The following is a 21,265-nucleotide window of genomic DNA, read 5'->3' on the forward strand; positions in this document are numbered from 1 at the left end:
ACATCCAATAGTTCTGAAGGAATTCAAATATGAAATTGCAGGACTACTAACTGTAGTCTGTAACCTATCATTTAAATTAGCTTCTGTGCCAAATGACTGGAGGATAGCTAATGTGATGCCAATTTTTTAAAAGGGCTCAAGAGGTGACCCTGGCAATTACAGGCCGGTAATCCTGACTTCAGTATTGGTCTAACTGGTTGAAACTATAATAGAGAACAAAATTGTCAGACACATAGATGAACATAATTTGTTGGGGAGTAGTCAACATGGTTTTTGTAAAGGGAAATCATGCCTCACTAATCTACTAGGATTCTTTGAAAGGGTCAACAAGCATGTGAACAAGGGGGATCCAGTGAATATAGTGTGTTTAGATTTTCAGAAAGACTTTGACAAGTTCTCTCAGGCCTGGTCCACGCTACAGTGTTAAATCAATTTAAACAGCGTTAAATCGATTTAACGCTGTACCCGTCCACACTACAAGGCACTTAAAATCGATTTTAAGGGGTCTTAAAATCGATTTCTGTACTCCTGCTCAACGAGAGGAGTAACCCTAAAATTGATATTACTATATCGATTTTAGGGTTAGTGTGGACGGAAATCGAAGTTATTGGTCCCATTCTTTTACTCAGCTACCTAGAGTGCACCGCTCCGGAAATCGATGGTAGCCTGGGACCATGGACGCACACCACTGAAGTAATGTGCCCTAGTGTGGACGCGTAAAATCGATTTTATAAAATCTGTTCTATAAAATCGATTTTATTAATTTCGATTTTACTCTGTAGTGTGGACGTGGCCTCAGCAAAGGCTCTTAAGCAAAGTAAGCAGTCATGGGATAAGAGGGATGGTACTCTCAGGGATTGGTAACTGTTTAAAAGATAGGAAACACAGGATAGGAATAAATGGTCAGTTTTCAGAATGGAGAGAGGTGAATAGTGGTGTCCTCTAGGGGTCTGTACTGGGCCCAGTCCTATTCAATATATTTATAAGTGATCTGGAAAAAGGAGTAAACCGTGAGGTGGCAAAATTTGCAGATGATAAAAAACTACTCAAGACAGTTAAGTCCCAGGCAGACTGCAAAGAGCTACAAAAGGATCTCTCAGAACTGGGTGACTGGGCAATAAAATGGCAGATGAAATTCAATTTTGATAAATGCAAAGTAATGTACATTGGAAAATATAATCCCAACAATACATATAAAATGATGGGGTCTAAATTATCTGTTACCACTCAAGAAAGAGATCTTGGAGTCTTTGCGAATAGTTCTCTGAAAACATTCACTCAGTGTGCAACGGCAGTCAAAAAAGCGAACAAAATGTTGGGAATCATTAAGAAAGGGATAGATAATAGACAGAAAATATCATATTATAGACTCATAGACTCATAGGTCAGAAGGGACCAACATGATCATCTAGTCTGACCTCCTGCACAAGGCAGGCCACAGAACCCTGCCCATCCACTTTTATAACAACCCCTAACCCAGGACCGAGTTATTGAAATCCTCAAAATTGGTTTGAAGACCTCAAGCTGCAGAGAATCCACCAGCAAGCGACCCATGCCCCACGCTGCAGGGGAAGGCGAAAAACCTCCAGGGCCCCTGCCAATCCGCCCTGGAGGAAAATTCCTTCCCGACCCTAAATATGGCGATCAGCTAAACCCTGAGCATGTGGGCAAGACTCACCAGCCAGCACCCAAGAAGGAATTCTCTGCAGTAACTCAGTTCCCATCCCATCCAACATCTCCCCGCAGACCATTGAGCAGACTTATCTGGTGATAATCCAAGATCAATTGCCCAAATTAAACTATCCTATCATAACATCCCCTCCATATACTTATCAAGCTTAGTGTTAAAGGCAGAAAAGTCTTTTGCCCCCACTACTTCCCTCGGAAGGCTATTCCAGAACTTCACTCCCCTAATGGTTAGAAACCTTCGTCTAATTTCAAGTCTAAACTTCCTTATATCCAGTTTGTACCCATTCGTCCTCGTGCCTACATTAGTACTAAACTTAAATAATTCCTTTCCCTCCCTAACGTTAACCCCCCTGATATATTTATATAGAGCAAGCATATCCCCCTGCAGCCTTCTTTTGGCCAGGCTAAACAAGCCAAGCTCTTTGAGTCTGCTTTCATAAGGCAGGTTTTCCATTCCTCGGATCATCCTAGTAGCCCGTCTCTGGACCTGTTCCAGTTTGAATTCATCCTTCTTGAACATGGGACACCAGAACTGCACACTATATTCCAGATGGGGTCTCACCAGCACCTTATATAACGGTACTAACACCTCCTTATCCTTGCTGGAAATACCTCGCCTGATGCATCCTAAAATCGCATTTGCTTTTTTAACAGCCGTATCGCATTGGCGGCTCATAGTCATCCTGCTATCAACCAATACCCCAAGGTCCTTCTCCTCCTCTGTCGCTTCCAACTGATGCGTCCCCAACGTATATCTAAAATTCTTATTATTAATCCCTAAGTGCATGACCTTGCACTTTTCACTATTGTATTTCATCCTATTACTATTACTCCAGTTTACAAGGTGGTCCAGATCTTCCTGAATAGTATCCCTGTCCTTCTCCGTGTTAGCAATGCCCCCCAGCTTTGTGTCATCCGCAAACTTTATTAGCACATTCCCGCTTTTTGTGCCAAGGTCAGTAATAAAAAGGTTAAATAAGATCGGTCCCAAAACCGATCCTTGAGGGACTCCACTAGTGACCTCCTTCCAGCCTGACAGTTCACCCTTCAATACGACCCGCTGGAATCTCCCCTTTAACCAGTTTCTTATCCACCTTACAACTTTCATATTCATCCCCATCTTTTCCAATTTAACTAACAGTTCCCCATGTGGAACCGTGTCAAACGCCTTACTGAAATCGAGGTAAATTATATCTACCGCATTTCCTTTATCTAAGTAATCCATCACCTTCTCAAAGAAGGAGATCAGATTGGTTTGGCACGATCTACCTTTAGTAAATCCATGTTGCAATTCGTCCCAATTACCATTGACCTCTATGTCCTTAACTACTTTCTCTCTTAAAATTTTTTCCAAGACCTTACATACTACAGACGTCAAGCTAACAGGCCTATAATTACCCGGATCACTTTTATTCCCTTTCTTAAAAATAGGAACTACGTTAGCAATCCTCCAGTTGTACGGCACAACCCCCGAGTTTATCGATTGCTTAAAAATTCTCGCTAACGGGCTTGCAATTTCACGCGCCAGTTCCTTTAATATCCTCGGATGGAGATTGTCCGGGCCCTCCGATTTTGTCCCATTAAGCTGTTCAAGTTTGGCCTCTACCTCAGTTGCGGTAATATCCACCTCCATATCCACATTCCCGTTTATCATCCCTCCATCATCGCTAAACTCCTCACTAGTCTTATTAAAAACTGAGGCAAAGTACTTATTTAGATATTGGGCCATGCCTAGGTTATCCTTAACCTCCATTCCATCCTCAGTGTATAGTGGCCCCACTTCTTCTTTCTTTGTTTTCTTCTTATTTATGTGGCTGTAGAACCTTTTACTATTGGTTTTGATTCCCTTTGCAAGGTCCAGTTCAATGCGGCTTTTAGCCTTCCTCACTTTATCCCTACATGTTCTGACCTCACCAAGGTAGCTTCTCTTGCTGATCCCGCCTTTCTTCCACTCCCTGTAAGCTTTCTGCTTTTTTCTAATCCCCTCTCTGAGTTGCTTGCTCATCCAGCTTGGCCTGCAACTCCTGCCCATGTTTTTTTTCCCCTTTCTTGGGATGCAGGCTTCCAACAATTTCCGCAGCTGCGACTTAAAGTAATTCCAGGCCTCCTCCGCATTTAAATCCACAAGTTCCTCCATCCAATCCACTTCCCTAACTAATTTCCTTAACTCTTTAAAATTAGCCCTCGAGAAGTCGAAAACCCTAATCCCAGATCTACATTTGTTTATCCTTCCATCTAGTTTGAACTGAATCAGCTCATGATCACTCGAACCAAGGTTGTCCCCTACCACCATTTCTTCTTCCATTAAATTCACTGCTCACCAAACCCAAATCTAAAATGGCATCCCCTCTCGTAGGTACTTCAACTACTTGATGAAGAAATCCATCCGCTATCACATCCAGAAAAATCTGACCCCTATTATTCTTGCAAGCACTCGTCCTCCAGTCTATATCCGGGAAGTTGAAGTCTCCCATAATCACACATTTCCCCTTTGTGTTTACTTCATTAAAGACATTAAAGAGGTCTCTATCCATATCCAAATCAGATCCCGGTGGTCTATAGCACACCCCAAGCACTATCTCAGGGGAAGCTCTAGTTGCTTTTTTACCCAGTGTGATTTTTGCCCAGACAGACTCTGTCTTATCCATTCCATCGCTTCTTATTTCATTACAGTTAATCTCATCATTGATTGACAAGGCTACTCCACCACCTTTGCCTTTCTTCCTGTCTTTTCTAAACAGCACATAGCCTTCAATACCTGTACTCCAGTCATGAGTACTATTCCACCAGGTTTCTGTTATCCCTATAATATCCGGTTTCACTTCCTGCACCAGTAGCTCCAGTTCCTCCATCTTGTTACCTAGGCTCCTCGCATTAGTGTACAGACATTTTAATTTTTGGCGTTTGGCGTCAGTGACATTCTTTCCCGCGTCGTGCACAGACCTCTATATAAATCCATGGTACACTCACACCGTGACTACTGCGTGCAGATGTGGTTGCCCCGTCTCAAAAAGAATTATCGGAATTGGAAAAGGTTCAGAAAAGGGCAACAAAAGTGATTAGGAGTATGGAATGGCTACCATATGAGGAGAGATTAATAAAACTGGGACTTTTCAGCTTGGAAAAAAGATGACTGGTGTGGCGAAAGTAAAGAAGGAAGTGTTATTTAGTCCTTCTAGTAACGCAGGAACTAGGAGTCCTAGGCAGCAGGTTTAAAACAAACAAAAGGAAGTATTTTTTCACACAACGCACAGTCAAACTGTGAAACTCCTTGCCAGAAGTTGTTTTCAAGGCCAAGACTATAACAGGGTTAAAAAAAAAAAACTAGATAAATTCATGGAGGATAGGTCCATCAATGGCTGTTAGCCAGGATGGGCAGGGATTATGTTCCTAGCCTCTGTTTGTTTGCCAGAAGCTGGGTATGGGCAACGGGATGGATCACTTGATGATTACTTGTTCTGTTCATTCCCTCTGGGGCACCTGGCATTGGCCACTGTTGGAAGACAGGATTCTGGGCTAGATGGACCTTTCATCTGACCCAGTATGGCCATCCTTATGTTCCTTATGAAATATGGATTCAATAATATGGGTGTCTGTATCTCTTACCTTACATAATTTAATATGACAAACATTATGTAGTCAAATGTTCTGATTTGGAAGCTGAGACTGACTCTTAGGAATATGGAAGGGTTTTGGTAAAGAAATAAGTTTCTTGTCTTTAACATTCTTTAATGTGTACATTTTCAAAGACTCTGGATGCTTTAGGAATATATAATTATCCCACATGACCTGTTCAATCAGGGCTTATAATAATTATGTTACTTAAGTGTGTTGTACCAATTTTTTCATTTCATTTTTTTAAATATGCAAAATATACAAGGAGCATGTCTAGTACTATACAACCACATTTTAATCTATTTTATAATTATCTGATGTGGAGAGTCCTTTGGAATCAGTCACCGAGTAATACCATGTACTTTCTAAAAACAGTAGCCATTAAATTCGTCGCCTGCAGAAAAACAGTGTCTTGTGCTCCCCCTGCTGGCTTTTTGGCCACAGTGTGCTAATACCACTCCAAAATGTGTTTTTATTTTTCTGCCATTGTGGCTATAATGCAATCTGCCAGATGAGTCAAACCTCGTTGAAAGCTTTAGGAGAGAGAGAGGATAGTAAGGTCTGTGAAATGAACAATCAGTAGGAGAAGACACTTTTTAGGGTAAAAACTACAAGCAGTAGTGAATAAAACAGGGCAAGGGACACTAAAATGTTAAGTATCCTTCTTAAGAAGGAATTGTCTACCCTCTTTTCTTCTGCTGTATGATATGTTAGCATATTCTCTCTGCTGTACACTAAAGCCTTTCCAAATTGATCGATACTGCTAAGCAAGATTCAAAAATGGAATATTTACATTAAAAGCTCAGTATTACAAAATGGCAGAAGTAATTTTTAACCTGAATTTCTGAAACTAAACAACTCCTGCACCTGACATCCTTTGCCTCCCCACAACCCTAAGATCAGGAGGCAAATTTGTGAGGCTAACTCTCTGTTCTTACCTTAATGTTTCCAGATTATTTGGAGACAGCTATACAATTTGAAGTAATGACTTTATTACACCTAGAAATAAATTGTGTGTTTTATTACCACTTGTCTTAAATTTCTAGACAAAACATAGAATACACTAGTTTAGGTTGGTAGTGCCAATATAGCCAATTTAATGACTAAATTAAGTGTAGTAAACCAAAATTGCTTCAATTGCTAACTAGCTTCATCATGTCTATCTGCTGCTTGAGTTCTTTTAAAACCATTTTCATAAAAAGGCACTTGCCCTATGGCATCTATTTAACCAAACTGGGAGATTACATTTTGCAACATGAAGTCATTGATGTGCCTTTGCATGGGAACCAACAGTTGTTTTAGATCCTCCATTTCCCCCATCTCTTTGCCTTATAATCCTAGTGGTGATTAAGTCTCTAGGCACTTTCTCTTTTATTGGCTGCCACAGTCTATATGTTATGAAAAGTACTTCCTGACTGCATCATGCTCTCCCAAATATTTCTTTTACAGATCTGTTACTCCTGCTATATCAAGGGGATTATGTTTCTTGAAGAAATGTGTGTACCTTTATTTAATTTACGTGGGTATTTTAACAAGCATGTAATCTCTATATTAATTATCCTTTTGATGTTTGTCATACAAGATACCAGAGAAAGTATAGAATGATTCACTTGAGTTGTTTCAACTAGATATTTGACAGATAGGCAAAGGTAAGCTGTGGTATATAAATACATTATCAGCCAATAATCCACAATCTAAATGTTACAATCATCACTTGAAAGAAAGGTTTAGTTGATGTGCCACTTTCAGCAACAGAATCTGTTACTCACTTTTATTGTCTGCAGTGGAGGGAAAATCAAATGCTTCAGAACACTGTTAGTTTTTTTTTTAAAAAAAGGAAATAAATTTAAAAATATATGTTTGTACTACGATAGATACAACACAGAGTATGGGTGAACTTTCATGTATCTCTGCCAGTATGCCCAGTTATTTAATTAATTCTCATATATTAATTGAATGTGATGAATGAAAATACTATTGTTTCCCATGAAATTTTGTGCCTCCCATGCTGTTTTCTTCCAGCTGTCGTTGAGTCATGTAGAGTGATTGCACAAGGGGTGGTGGTTGATAAGAATGTATCACACTTAGGTGAGAGTGAATCTGAGTTGTAGTGAGGGGCTGTCCTAGTGGTTGATGTAATTCTTTACATTCATGAATGTGGAGCCAAATTTATCTATGGTGAGCATAATGTTGATACCATGGTTTCAATAAGCACATCAAATTCCTGGTTTTAGAAGATAATTTTAAACTGGGGACTTGTTTCTTTTAAAACCCAGCAAGGGCTGCTGAGCTGGGTTTCCATACTACTGAATCCCTCAACTCTCCAAGACCTATTTCACAGCTGTCAAGAAAAGACCCAGGATCAAGCCCTGTTGCTTTGCAGTGTAGATGCAGCCTCACAGGATGCATGCTCTGGCGGTCTGCCAAAAGTAATCCACAATCCCACAGGCTTTCTTTGTCCCCTGGGTAGTCAAGTTTTCCCACACTGCACCACCAACAAAGAGCTCGAGCAGCCACATTTTGGGAGAGTGCTAGGAAGTCTGGATTATAGTTGGTTGAACTCAGGCCTTGTCTACACTACGGGGGAAGATCGATCCAAGTTACACAACTTCAGCTACATGAATAATGTAGCTGAAGTTGACCTACTTAGATCTACTTACCGTGGGATCCACACTATGCTATGTTGATAGGAGATGCTCTCCCATCGACTCCTCTTGTGTGTCTCGTTCAGGTCGAGTACAGGAGTTGACAGGAGAGTGATCTGTGGTCGATTTAGCAGGTCTTCACTAGATCCGCTAAATTGACTGTTGACGCATCATCAATCACCATGCATCGATCCCCCGGTAAGTGTGGACAAGCCCTTAGACCCACATAATGCAGCCTAGATGCTGGAACCCAGGTTGGGATCTAGGGTTCAACAATTCCTAAACTTCAGTTACAAATGTGTGTAGATGCTGAAGCCTTAGGTTAATAAACATGGGGTCTGGTAACTTGAGTTCTACTGATCCTGGGCTGACATTGCAGTGTAGGAATTATCTTATAGCTCAGTTATTAGGCACTCACCTGAGATGTGGGAGATCCAGATTCAAGTCCCTGCTCTCTCTGATTCAGACCAGAAAAAAAGACAAATTTTGAAACCTTTCCTATGAAATGGAATTCTTGTTTTCCAGACACCCCTATTGAGGACATCACCCTGGCCCTTGGTTGGCCAAGACATGAAAGAACACAACTAAGAATCAGACTCTGGCCCTCCACATGAAATATTAAAAACTGCACTAATCACTAGATCTTGCCTTTGGGTTTTGTTTCACATAGAACTTAGGCTTTACGCGCGCACACACTTCAAAACTCCAGGAAAATGGTCTTGACTGAAATCAGGAATGATTAATGTTTTTGTTTTAGTTAGTGGCATGGCAAGTGGGGAAGTGCCTTACCTTCAAACATTCAAATGTCATCAGAATTGTTAGGAGAGTAATAGATTTTATTTACTGCTTAGTGTTTAAAGGCACTTATCTTTCATTAGTATGCCACAAGTACATGCCTTCAAGTAGATAAAAGGTGGTGGCAAGGAGGAGGGAGAAAAATTGTTCTTAACCTCTGAGAACAGGACAAGAAGCAATGGACTTAAATTGCAGCAAGGGAGGTTTAGGTTGGACATTAGGAAAACTTCCTAACTGTCAGGATGGCTAAGCACTGGAATAAATTGCCTAGGGAGGTTGTGGACTCTCCATAACTGGAAATTTTTAAGAGCAGGTTAGACAAACACCTGACAGGGATGGTCTAGATAATACTTAGTCCTGCCACGAGTGCAGGGGACTGGACTAGATGACCTCTCAAGGCCTCTTCCAGTTCTACGATTAGTAGAGTGCATAATAATTTGATAGTTGGATCAGGAAGTTTCAAAATCTGTCTGATATATTTAAAATACTAGTGTGGTTTAGACCCACAGTGAGAATGCATTAATAGAGAACCGTCTTCTCAGCTAGACTATTGAATTTCCTATCTCAGCCACATTTTATTTATGGTTGGTAGAGCTGGGCAGAGGCCAAATTTTCCATTGTGTAGAAAATTGATTAGATTTTGAGGAATTGCCATTTTCCAGTGGAAAAATATTTCTAATCAGAAATTTTTTGGCCAACTCTAATGTTTGGACTCCTTACTGCTGGCTCTGAAGGCTTGGCAATACCAGTTTTTTGTTTTGTTTTTAAATATATACCCATGAAAAATGTCTGTCTTGTGGGTCAGTCTCTTATTGTTCCCCATCTCCAAGTTTCTTCTTAGTCTTTTGGAGATTATTTTCTGGTGTTATGGTGGCTGCTCTGTTTATGCATGTACTATTACTGTATTTTTGACTTATTGTTTGAGGAAAGCTCTAGATAGGTTTTTTTAAAATGTCACAAAACTAAATAAAATATTTTAAATAACAAAAATGCAAACATTAAAAACAAAACAATTAACTGTTCCTCTTCACCTTACATCTATGAGGAGGAAGAGAGAGGTTGCTATTTCATAGTTCTAATATTTGAAAGACATTACACCTTGTCTACACAGCCTCAGGTTCAAACTATGAGGGAATGAATAGCAGTGCACAGCAAAATTCTGCATTGTAACTCCCCCAGTGTGGATGCTGCAGGCACACATTTAAAGATAACTTAGTTTGCGTCAACGTGTTCATTTTCAAACAGGCAGGGCCGGCTCTAGCCATTTTGCCGCCCCAAGCACTGCTGCACGCCGTGGGGGGCGCTCTGCCCCTCACCGGTCCCGTGGCTCTGGTGGACCTCCTGCAGGCATGCCTGTGAATGCTCCACTGGAGCTGCGGGACCAGCGGACCTTCCGCAGGGATGCCTGCGGGAGGTCCACCGGAGCTGCCTGCCGCCCTCTCCGGCAGAGCACCCCCCGCGGCATGCTGCCCCAAGCACGCGCTTGGCACGCTGGGGCCTGGAGCCGGCCCTGCAAACAGGACTACATAAATGTTCACACCTGCAGCATCCACATGGGGGAGTTGGAGTGCAGCACTTCAATGCACACTTCTGTTCACACCCTGTAGTCCAAACTGTGGGGCATTGTAGACATAGTCTCAGTTCCTACACTGATGGGCACAGCCTAAACATCTAGATTAGACAAGTCCTGAAGAGTTTTCTGTCAGTGTCTTGCTAATTAGATAACAAGTATAGCTCCACAACAGAATACAGGTACCTTGCTCTAACATCCCATCTAACTGACACAAGTTCTCTTTGAAAGGCCAACTCCTGTTTTCAGAGCAGTTCTACAAACTATATTTTTAAAATTAGTCAACCTCAATATAGGTTGTGGGTTACTGTGACCCTAGTTTGCTCATTGCATTTCTCATGTTCTGCTGCTGTCACATTCTGAATTGTGGTTACTTCAACAGCAGTTCACAAAAATTAAATGTTTCCCTCTTCCTCATTGTAAACATGTGGCAGTGTAAGGCAGCCAAATAAACCACAGCTACAGATAGGCAGGAGGGTTCCCACCCCCGCTCCCGGGAAACCTCCCCCTCAGAAAAACAGATGCTTATCAGTACAGAAGGGTGAATGAACACCAACTGAAGAAAAACAACATAGTTATATAGTTAAATGCATAATTTTTATATATGTGATATAAAGATCAGGGAATTGTAGATATATCAGTTCCAGGTTTAATTGCACTTCTGTCCCCTGAAGAGCACTCTGTGGGGCAGGAACTTGTGTTCTTCTCCCTCCGGAATAGTGTTTTAGGGTTGTGTTTATTGCAGCAGGTCTGATCATACTTTAGTGCCTGCTATTCTGATGTCTCTCAAGGGCTTTGACAGTGTTTACCGGTGACCAGTCAGCTTTCGTGAAGCACAATTCATTCATTTAGGACAAAAGCATTACAGAGAAAACCTACAACAAAACAATAAATGGTCTACATTCATGTTAAACTTACCAGTTGTGCCCATCTTCCATATGGAGACCATGGTAACTTTCAAAAATCCTTCAAACTCTTATAGCAGGGTTTTGTCCTGTTGGTTAAAGTCTCCTGTCAGTTTGTGGATCAAGTGAGGGTCACAGAATCAGTTCAGGCTGACACTTTATACAGTTAGGGGTCTTTTTTTCCCCACTCATTCTGAAACAGATAAAACCAGGCAATGCTTCAAAGGGCTGTGTAGCTGTATAACCAGCACAGTGACTTTGCATTAATAAACTCCAAGGGACTCCTGGTTCCCCAAAACCATCCTGTGAGCCAGGAAGACAAAGACTTAGAGCGTTTGTTGATACTAAAGTCTTTGAATATTCCATGTACCCCCACAGCATCTGACATATCCAAATGTAATAGTCTTTGAAGTTTCCATGCTTCTAGGGTCTCAGATCTCTTGTTTCTTCCCATTAGAAGAGAGAGACGTCAACTCCTTCACCCTGGTGAATAACAATACAATGTGAGGGGGAGATACTGAGTGTCTCATTCTTTCATTTAAAACCCCCCAGAAATTTCCCAGTTCTCCACAGCAGGTACGTCATTGGCTTGGCAACTTGAATGGGGCTTGAGTGAATGCTAATTCAACCAAATTAAGGCCAAAGCCTAAGCTTTCCCTTTAACTTTGTGGTAGTTTCCATTCTCAGCAACAAAATTGTCTTAACAACACTTATACTGTTCTAATTGGCAAATATGCACCAGTGTCTACACATAGCTCTTATTTAGCAAGCTCTCCTTGACTTCCAAAATTTCAAGAAGATTTTAATGATGTCTTTTAAATATTTTGTTTACTGAGATATCAATGGCTACATTGATCTCCACTCCTGAGTCAAACCAAACCAATATTACAAACCACACTATCTTTCACCCAGGCAAGTGTACGTAGTGCTAAATGGTCGCTTAGACCAAAAATCACAAATGCTGAGATTGCTTCAAGTCCTAACAGACCAGTCACTTACCCCAGATCAATTTGTATCTGAGATCACAGACCAAAGAGAACACCTGTTGCCATTTCTATAATGAACTAATTAAAGTTTATTTACATGGGGAAATGAATTATTTATTTACAGATTGCAGCAAGCATATACACACAAGTGAGTTATCTATGATTCCCAAAGGTAGCAGCGATGTGGTAATCTGTCAATTCAAGAGGTCTTTCAGGGCAGACCCAGGCTCTGCCTCAGTTGAGACTCTCTAGCCCTGTGAGAGTTCAGACAGCAAAGAGATGAAAAATCTTCATGTCAGCTATTTTTATTTCCATCTTCCAGCATTAAAACCGATGGGACGAGGCCCTCTGCACGTACTTCTCTATGGATGGATGAGGCAATGAACAAAGCTTTTGTCTTTTATAATTGCCCATTTAATTTCTGATAGTCTTCCTAGATGGAGGGATGGGAGAGGGATGATTCCCATGGCTGGGTTCACAAGTTGAGAACAAACCGTTGTCAAAGCTACAAACTAAAATGTACCTATTTCTTAATAGCATGGAATACAGACATTACAAATGAGATGAATGCATGCAGCAACTTACAGGCGTTTGGTAGAGTCTAAACACTAAATACATTCTTATATGACTAATACCTGTTTTGAACAAAACTAACTTATGTATGAGCTGGTTTGGTTTCCAGCTATGAGCTTGTCAGTTTTTAGCTAATACCTATGGCCTTGGCCAAAGCTGGCACTTGGTTTACCAGCATCACAATTAGCATTACAAATATATTTTTATAGCAATAAGCTTAGGTATCTGACAATCATAACTGGGAGCAAGCTCCCCATACAGGTTAAACACAGAAATTTAGTTGGCATAATTCAACTAAGGCAACCACCCATTACAAATTTTGCCATAGATTGATCTATGAAATTCACTATTGCTGGATATTGTTGAAGTAACTTGCATAGGAAGATTTAAAGAAGAATTAGATGCTTAGTAAGAACAGTGCTGGCAGTTACAGTCATGTGGGGAAAAAAATAGGATTATCAATTCTCATGCTATAATGTGAAAACTCCTTGAGACAGATGGCAGTTGGAGAACCCCCCCCCCCCCCGCCACACACACACAAAATAGTGTTGCACAGTGGCTAAGGTGCTCTGTTTTTTCCTCTTTTACTGAAAAAACTGGTGGAGATCACTGCTTGAGACCGTATATTTAAGTACAATATTTGGGCCATTGTGCTGTTCCAGTAATTCTTCTGTTTGCGAGCTAGATGATCCTCCTGATTTAATTCCCTGCTTGTCATCTGGGTTCTATTGTTGCTTTCTAAGCAGGAGAAGGAAAGAGTACTATAGTATGTTGGAATGATTGTGTGTGTTGTCAGTAAATGAATCCTATTTGTGTACAAATTCTGTGTATGCACTATTTTACATCATAATTTTATAACCCCCAAGTTACAGTATTTTGTAGATTTTTTTTTGTTTGCACACCCAAAACTCCCCTTGGTTCCATGAAGTTCTAAAATTCTTTTTAATTTCTGTACCATTTAGACTTTTATTTTTGCCATAGAGAAAGGAATTTCCCTGGCAGTTTGAGAACTGTATGCAGTCAATTGAATTGTATGCATTTCATCATCAAAATCTGTTTAAGATTTAGAAAATTTGAATAAAATGTTTACTTTAAGATAATATTGTGTAATCAACCTATAGGAAAATAATTAGCCTTACTTTGAGCATATGTTACTCATTGGAAAAATGGGTTTTGTTCTTTCAGAATTACTAGTTCAGTAAAAATAAACTTGTTTCTGAGGATAACTACTGTAAACATTAGATGTTAACATCTCTGGAATGAATGATTTTTCAGAGGTTCTTAGCGCTCTATCAGTGTGAGCTGCTGGTGAGGTCAGCACCTTCTGAAAATCAGGCCAGAAACAATGGGGTCAGATCATATGTAATGAGAAGTCCCAGAAATAGCATTTTTAGTGGTTCAGAATGTGATTCACTTACTATTGGTACCTCTTGAAACATGTCAGGTATCAGAGGGGTAACCGTGTTAGTCTGGGTCTGTAAAAAGTGACAGAGTCCTGTGGCGCCTTATAGACTAACAGACGTATAGGCGCATAAGCTTTCGTGGGTGAATACCCAGTTTGTCAGATGCATGCTGAAGTGAGTATTCACCCACGAAAGCTTATGCGCCTATACGTCTGTTAGTCTATAAGGTGCCACAGGACTCTGTCGCTTTTTACTTGAAAGATGCTGGCTCTGCGATATGTTTGGCCTTTAAGATTTTTACAATGGCAAACTTGGGCTAAGACGCACCTTGCACACCATATCTGCCATTTGCTTGTTTGGTAGGACTACTTAAACATAAGAACAGCTCAAAAGCTTAATGCCATTATCAACAGTGGAATTAAAAACATAAGGAAATACCCAACATAAACAAAACACAGAAAAAAGTAAACAGCAGTATGAGAAAGTGGAAGCAGGTAAAGGTTTTCCTCCGCTAGCACAATCTACTTCACAGCTTTTTTTCCCCTACCAGGAGTTTGAAGCAAAGAAGACTTCATTAAAATACTGGGTAGCCAGATGGGTTTTAGGAATTATCCACTGATATATCATTCTGTATGAGAAATGAACTGTGGAAAAAGTTAGGGAGAACATAGGATCTTGCTTGAAATGTTATGGGGGCAACGTGAGTTTTGACCCTCACATGTTTGTAGTTGTGCTGTAAAGTACAGGTTCCTTACCTGCCTTGTTGTCATAACTGTTTTGCTTTTCACACTGGACATTTTTTATTAGAAATTCCTGAACTTTCTTTTTATGTGCTCTTCTCATTTATACTACTTAAACCCTTTGTTCAGAAGTTAAAATTGCCCTAACTACCTGCCAAACAATTTAGAGGATCATTCTGCAGTGTCTTAGATGATCTTATTGTACTACAACTCACTGAAAAAGTGCACCTTTTATAACCACTGAGGTACTGTATTTATCTTTTAAAATAAACCAGCTATGTGTTTCTTAATATAAGATGAGTTTTTTCAAAGGACAAAGATTGCCAATGTTTTAAAAGGGGGAACCTAGAATAATTGTTTTAACCTATGAGTGTATTCTAAGAGTGAACAAATTCTACAGTTTGTAATCCAAGTGTTTAGGTTAAATCTTGTGTTCATACTGTTTTTGTTGTTATTTTAAATCTCCTCTGTGCTTATCCTTGTTGCAGGACCCCAATAAGAATATAAACACAAACAGCAGCAGCAGTAGTAACAGTTTTTCAAAGCCCCATAAATTAACAAAGGAGCACAAGGAAAAACCGTCTAAAGACTCAAAAGAACATAAAAGTGCCTTCAAAGAACCTTCCAGGGAACACAACAAATCTTCCAAAGAATCCTCTAAGAAACCCAAAGAAAACAAACCACTGAAAGATGAAAAAATAGTTCCTAAGATGGCCTTCAAGGAACCCAAACCCATGTCCAAGGAGCCAAAATCTGAAAATAGCATTCTTACTATAACAGGTGGACAGCAGCAAGAAAAGAAAGGCCCTACAAAAAGGCCCCCTACTACAGATTCTGAGGAACTTACTGCCAAAAAAAGGAAAAAAAGTAGTTCGGAGGCTTTATTTCGAAGTTTTTCTAGTGCTCCCTCCCTGATACTTACTTGTTCTTCTGACAAAAAACAAATAAGGGATAAATCTCATCTTAAGATGGGGAAGGTCAAAATGGAAAGCGAGACACTGGAGAAGAAAAAGCCTACTTTACCACCATTTGATGATATTGTGGATCCCAATGACTCTGACATGGAGGAAAACATGTCTTCCAAATCTGAAGTAAGTGTCTCTTGTTTTTGTTTCCCTGTTTTGGGTTCTGTTCCATATTTTTCTTCCTTTTTTTATTTCTTTCAGGCAACTTTGTTATATCTGTGGATTCTAAATGGGCTTTTAGATCTTTTGTAAATTATGCAAAATCATGGATGTTAACTATTGGCTATTTAAATGTTTAGATGTTTTGGTTGTATTGTCACTTGGCTCATCAACTTGTTGACATTATAATTTTGGCTGCATTTCAGCGGCAATGCCTCCGAATGATGCTGTTCGCCGCCAAATTTCAGCGGCATTTCGATGGATGCTCGTCCGCCGGCCAGTATGCAGGTGCACTTAGATGCCTCGGCGGGCACCTGTTTATAGATTATTTACTAGATTTATGTAAAATGTCTGGAATTAACAATGACTTATCAATTTATTCCCCTTCCAAAGAAACCTATTTCACCTTTTGTGAGAGATTGGGTTGTAAGGATTTTTTCATGCTCTGTGATGAGGATTTGTATTAAGAGGCAAGAAAACTCTGTGGTAGGTTCTATTAGTTACTGAAATGTGAATAAAAGAAATGTTAAAGTGTAATTGCTGCCAATATGCTGTTTGCAGAGGGCAAGTGTATGGTGCAGTAATCTACGCACATTCCCTTCTTACTAATAACAATGTTGAGAACATTCGCGTCCTGATTAAAGCATAGCTTTTTGTAACACAGATTTTTTTTTTCTCCATGGGGAAAAAAAGCTCTATAATGAGCCACTGAAGATTGCTGTGATTTCACTGAAAGGATATTTCTGTAAGAAGTTATATAATAGCATTATATAATAGTACTAGAGAGACAGCCACTTCAGTATCAATAGGCATTTCTGGGTTAGGGTAGAGGCAATGGTAACTACTAGTGCTCCTCTTCTCACCTTCTTTCGCTTTCAAAAGTGCAGATCCATCGCTGCTTGCTAGCTTTTGTTTGCACTTCTACATGATACTTGAGTGATAGCAATTGGCTCACTAGAGAGCTGTTTAGATGTTAAGTTGGTAGTAAATATTTATATTCCAGCAGCACCCAGAGACCACAGTCATAATCAGAGGTTGTGCTCTCTGCTGTACAGATGTTGAGGTAGACAAAGTCTCTGCCCCCAAAGAGTTTACATAGTAATAACAGAAGTAATATACAAAGATGGGTAGGGAGGGAGACAATTAAATATATACACTTTATATATGTGGTATAGTGGTATATTTCTATATTTATATTTGCAACATTTTTTTTTTTTAGTTTTTTAAATTACACAAATAGCATTATTTTCCAATTGCCCTGAGTCTTGCCATTTAACATTGGCTACTTTCTTGTTGTTGTCACAGCTGAAGTTGGCCTGGAGAAGGGATTAAAAGGAGGAATGATCAATTCAGATATCAAGGAGAACAATGCACACGTAATGGGGTGGTGTTGAAGTAAGGATGAAGATGTTTGTGGGAATGAGCAGACAAGTGGGTGGTCAAGTTTGGTGTCTTTGGCTGAACAGAATGTCTATGAGTAACAAAAACAAGTGGATAAGATCAGAGAGACGAAGTCTGAAGGGTCTTGAAGGTCAGGCAGAGAAATTGAACTTGATATAGTGGAAGAAGCAGAGCCAGTGGAGGGATTTAAAGAGGGCAGTGGTTGGAGAGACTGACAAAGAAACCTGGTCTTCAGTAGCTCCAGTTGATATGGATCAGAATGTGAAGTGAGTGTTGAGGAAGAGGTTACAGTAATCAAAGCAGGAGATAAAAGTTTCAACTGTGGGCTAGTGGGATAGGAAGGATAATATGGAAGAAGCAGCAGTAAGATTTGGAAACAGCCTAGACATATGGGGTAAGAGAGAATCAAAGATGACCCAAGCTTACAGTCTTGACAGATGGGAAGAATGACACTGTTGTCAACAGTGACCCAGAAGAGGGCTCTAGAGGAAAGATAGGGAAGTTCCATTTTGGCCAAGCAAAACTGAAGCTGAGTGGAAGGCATCCAGCAGGTAATGGCAAGATAGTTGAGATGTGGCTACAGCGACACAGACTGGGAGTGAAAAAACAACTTTGTGAGTGACTTGTGTTTAAGCTTTTTAAAAGCTGATGAATATGAATTGCTGCAGTAATTCATGGATTTATTTATATGGAATCATATGTATTAGATGTGAAGTGGATTTATATGTTCACCACAATCAAGGAGTGTTTTTTTTGTTACAGTTAGACATATATTATGCTGGTTACTTTGTTTTAAAATGATATCCCAGTTGGTTTACATACTGATAGTTTATGGGCATTTGGGTATCTTTATAGCTTGTCAACGAGTTTGCAATCATATAGCCTACATCATCCCCAGAATTGTACATTAACATTCCAAAATGGAAGGAAGACAGGTAAATCATAGCAAACTTTTAGCAGTTCAATCCAGCTCAAAGCATGAGCTATTTTTTGTTGTTGGCTGTATTTTGGTGAATGGGAATATATCTTTTTTTTGTTTTTTGTTTTTTGTTTTTTTGTTTTGTTTTAAGAGACAGGGCATGGCAGGTGTAATTATTCGTGTCTGAGAGTATTGTACAGCAGTTTTCTGGTAACTCTGTACACTTGAATTCATTGGTAATGCTCGTGGCTGGGATAACATGATTAATATATATGATCTTCATAAAAATGTAGTGTCCATGCTTTCTTGGTGGGGAGTGGGCAGGAGAGCACTGCTCAGATGAACTGATAATGAAGAGGTCTAGTAGCCTGACTCATTTGGAGGTGTCTGAGGCAATCAGTTTGTTTTGTGCCTTCCAATGAAAGGAGATAATGCCAGAATATTCCTGCACGTAAATAGTTAGGCCAGCATTTATAAAATATTGTATGTTTCTGATACCAGATTAGTGATGTGCTGTCAAAACTCCAAAAAGGAGCAAGCTCAAAAACTGTCTATGTCAACTGCTGCTCTGTTACCATCCATAGGCAAAATATGACCCAAGTCCCACATTCTTGGCCAAAATCCATTAGTCCTTTCTCCCATTACCACCCAAACCCCTAGCCATCCTTCCTTCAATCTTTGACCCACCATTCTTAAACCCATTCCCTAGCATTGTATAGAGGCTCTTAAATAATCCTTCCACCTGGTAGTTATTCTACAGCAGCAGCAGTGGTGGTGGCAGGTGGGCTGTCCTGCAGCTTATCTGTAGGGTGGTTGGTTGGCTTAATAGTGGATTGTCTTCACCTCACTATCTGAGGGGGAAAAGCTCTGCAAATGGAGGAAAGAAGAGAGAGGAGAAAGAAGAGCTTCCCCTTTGCTCTCCCTTACTCTAACACTGTTCCTTTTGGTTTTTGAGATAGGCCAGTCTCCCCTGAGTGCTAGCGGTTTTCCCTTTCGTTACGTTGTTTTTGTTTTTACACTTCTGAAATGCTTATGTGTGTTTCTGTATGCCTCTAACATGTATAATATAGTGATCCAATAAGAACTAGGGGTCACCAAATGAAATTAGTAGGCAGCAGGTTTAAAACAAATAAAAGGAAGTATTTTTTCATACAGCGCACAGTCAAGCTGTGCAACTCCTTGTCAGAGGATGTTGTAAAGGCCAAGACTATAACAGAGTTCAAAAAAGAACTGGAGAAATTCATGGAGGGATGGGCAGGGATGGAGTCCCTAGCCTCTGTTTGCCAGAAGCTGGGAATGGGCAATAAGGAATGGATCACTTGATGATTATCTGTTCCGTTCATTCCCTCTGGGGCACCTGGCATTGGCCACTGTTGGAAGACAGGATACTGGGCTAGATGGATCTTTGGTCTGATCTAGTATGGCCCTTCTTATGTAATTCTCATTCTACTTAGTATGTTAGAAAAAAATTATACTGATAGATATTTGAAGAAATAAAATTTTAATTAGAGTAGGAGAAATGAGAGTTAATTGCAAAATCCAAGCAGAAAACATTAAAAAAAAAAGTTTCCTTAACCTATCCTGAATTATTTTCAAGAATCATTCCTTTTCAGAAGAAAACTGAACTTAGAACAGTGAAGTGACCGAAGACTAATTAAAAAAAAATTGGGTATTTTTCTGAAAACTTTTGCCTAACCTGCACATTGATCTGTTTTTAAGTGCAACTTAGCTTTTGAGATAAGAGTTTTAATCACTTCTCTTAGTAAACGGTCCGTGATAGCATCTTCTATGGGGAGATGGGTGGAGGCAGGGAGAAGGGAATTAAAATACTCCCTAAAGGTAATAGAGGAATCTCAGTGGATATCGACACTGTCTGTAGGGGTAGAGATGCTGGTTAGTGTGGAAAGGAACTCTTCAAACCACCCAAGTGGAATTTTTATTTTAACTCTCCTTCTAGCTTGTTGTATGCCTACTCTGCCCTACCCTATTCAAAGCCCTGTTTAAACTGTCTGGAACCAGCAATAAATATCCCACTGTGGAGACATCAGCTTTTGATTTTCACATGATGGAGGCTTGTCACAAGCAGAGAAGGTCTTTATTTTATTTCTAAAGTGGCTTTTTAATGACTGTTCCCCATGTGCATGCAAAGGCTGTAAAACTTGCAAGGTACATAGCTGAACAGAATCCTCTTTATAGGATGGGACTAGCAATGTTACAGCTATGGTTGAGATGGGATTTTCATTCTAAATCCTTGTTGCCAGTGGCTTTATAACTTTCTGAAAAAAATTAAGTGTAAGGCTGAAATTGCTCATGCTTGTTGTCAGTTTTGAGCTGAATTAATTTAAACATGTGAAGAGAAGATTCAGCATTGTTAAGACTTAGCAGTTACCTAGAGCTTCACAGATAAACTAAAATCATTTCAAAAGTTCAAATTCTGCAGGCATAAGCCTTTACTTCAGGCATGTAGTATTATTATTTGACTCTTCAGCCAGTTAGTTTTCCCTTTTATCCCTTAAAAGAGGCATTTAAGGCAAAAAGGAAGGCTACTGTAACACTAGTTGGGATTGTAAAGCTATAGAAATCAAGGAAATGTGTGCTACTTGGGGAGCTCTATAGCCCAATTTATGTAGAATGGGAATTGGGGATTTCTGACGCTATTATGAGCATTTAGAGTTTATGGTGCTTAGTGATTCTGAATGTGTGTTCTGTAACTTGGCTGTTGTGATCCTACTGCAGCTGACTTTTTTCAGTATCCCAATTAAAATCCACAGGCGCCTTCATTTTTAATACAAAGTAGGATTCCATGACGCAAGAGCTATTTGCAGTGCTGTTTATCACTTGTCAGTGATTGTAGTGGAATACCTGAGGGATACCTTGACATTAAATTAAAATACTACCGA

At 39.9% G+C, this 21,265-nt stretch overlaps 1 protein-coding gene across 3 annotated transcripts in view; it reads left to right on the forward strand.

The window, feature by feature from the left end:
• The window catches only part of MLLT3 (MLLT3 super elongation complex subunit), a 230,958-nt gene that overhangs the window by 158,229 nt on the left and 51,464 nt on the right, over positions 1-21,265 (forward strand). For all 3 annotated transcript variants that reach the window (XM_050944170.1, XM_050944169.1, XM_050944171.1), the window contains one exon: positions 15,410-16,012. In XM_050944170.1, coding sequence (XP_050800127.1) covers positions 15,410-16,012 — 603 coding nt within the window. The remainder of the gene's footprint in view (positions 1-15,409; positions 16,013-21,265) is intronic.

The sequence above is a fragment of the Gopherus flavomarginatus genome, chromosome 3 (assembly GCF_025201925.1).
Source record: "Gopherus flavomarginatus isolate rGopFla2 chromosome 3, rGopFla2.mat.asm, whole genome shotgun sequence".
In the NCBI taxonomy this organism is placed as follows: Eukaryota; Metazoa; Chordata; order Testudines; family Testudinidae; genus Gopherus; species Gopherus flavomarginatus.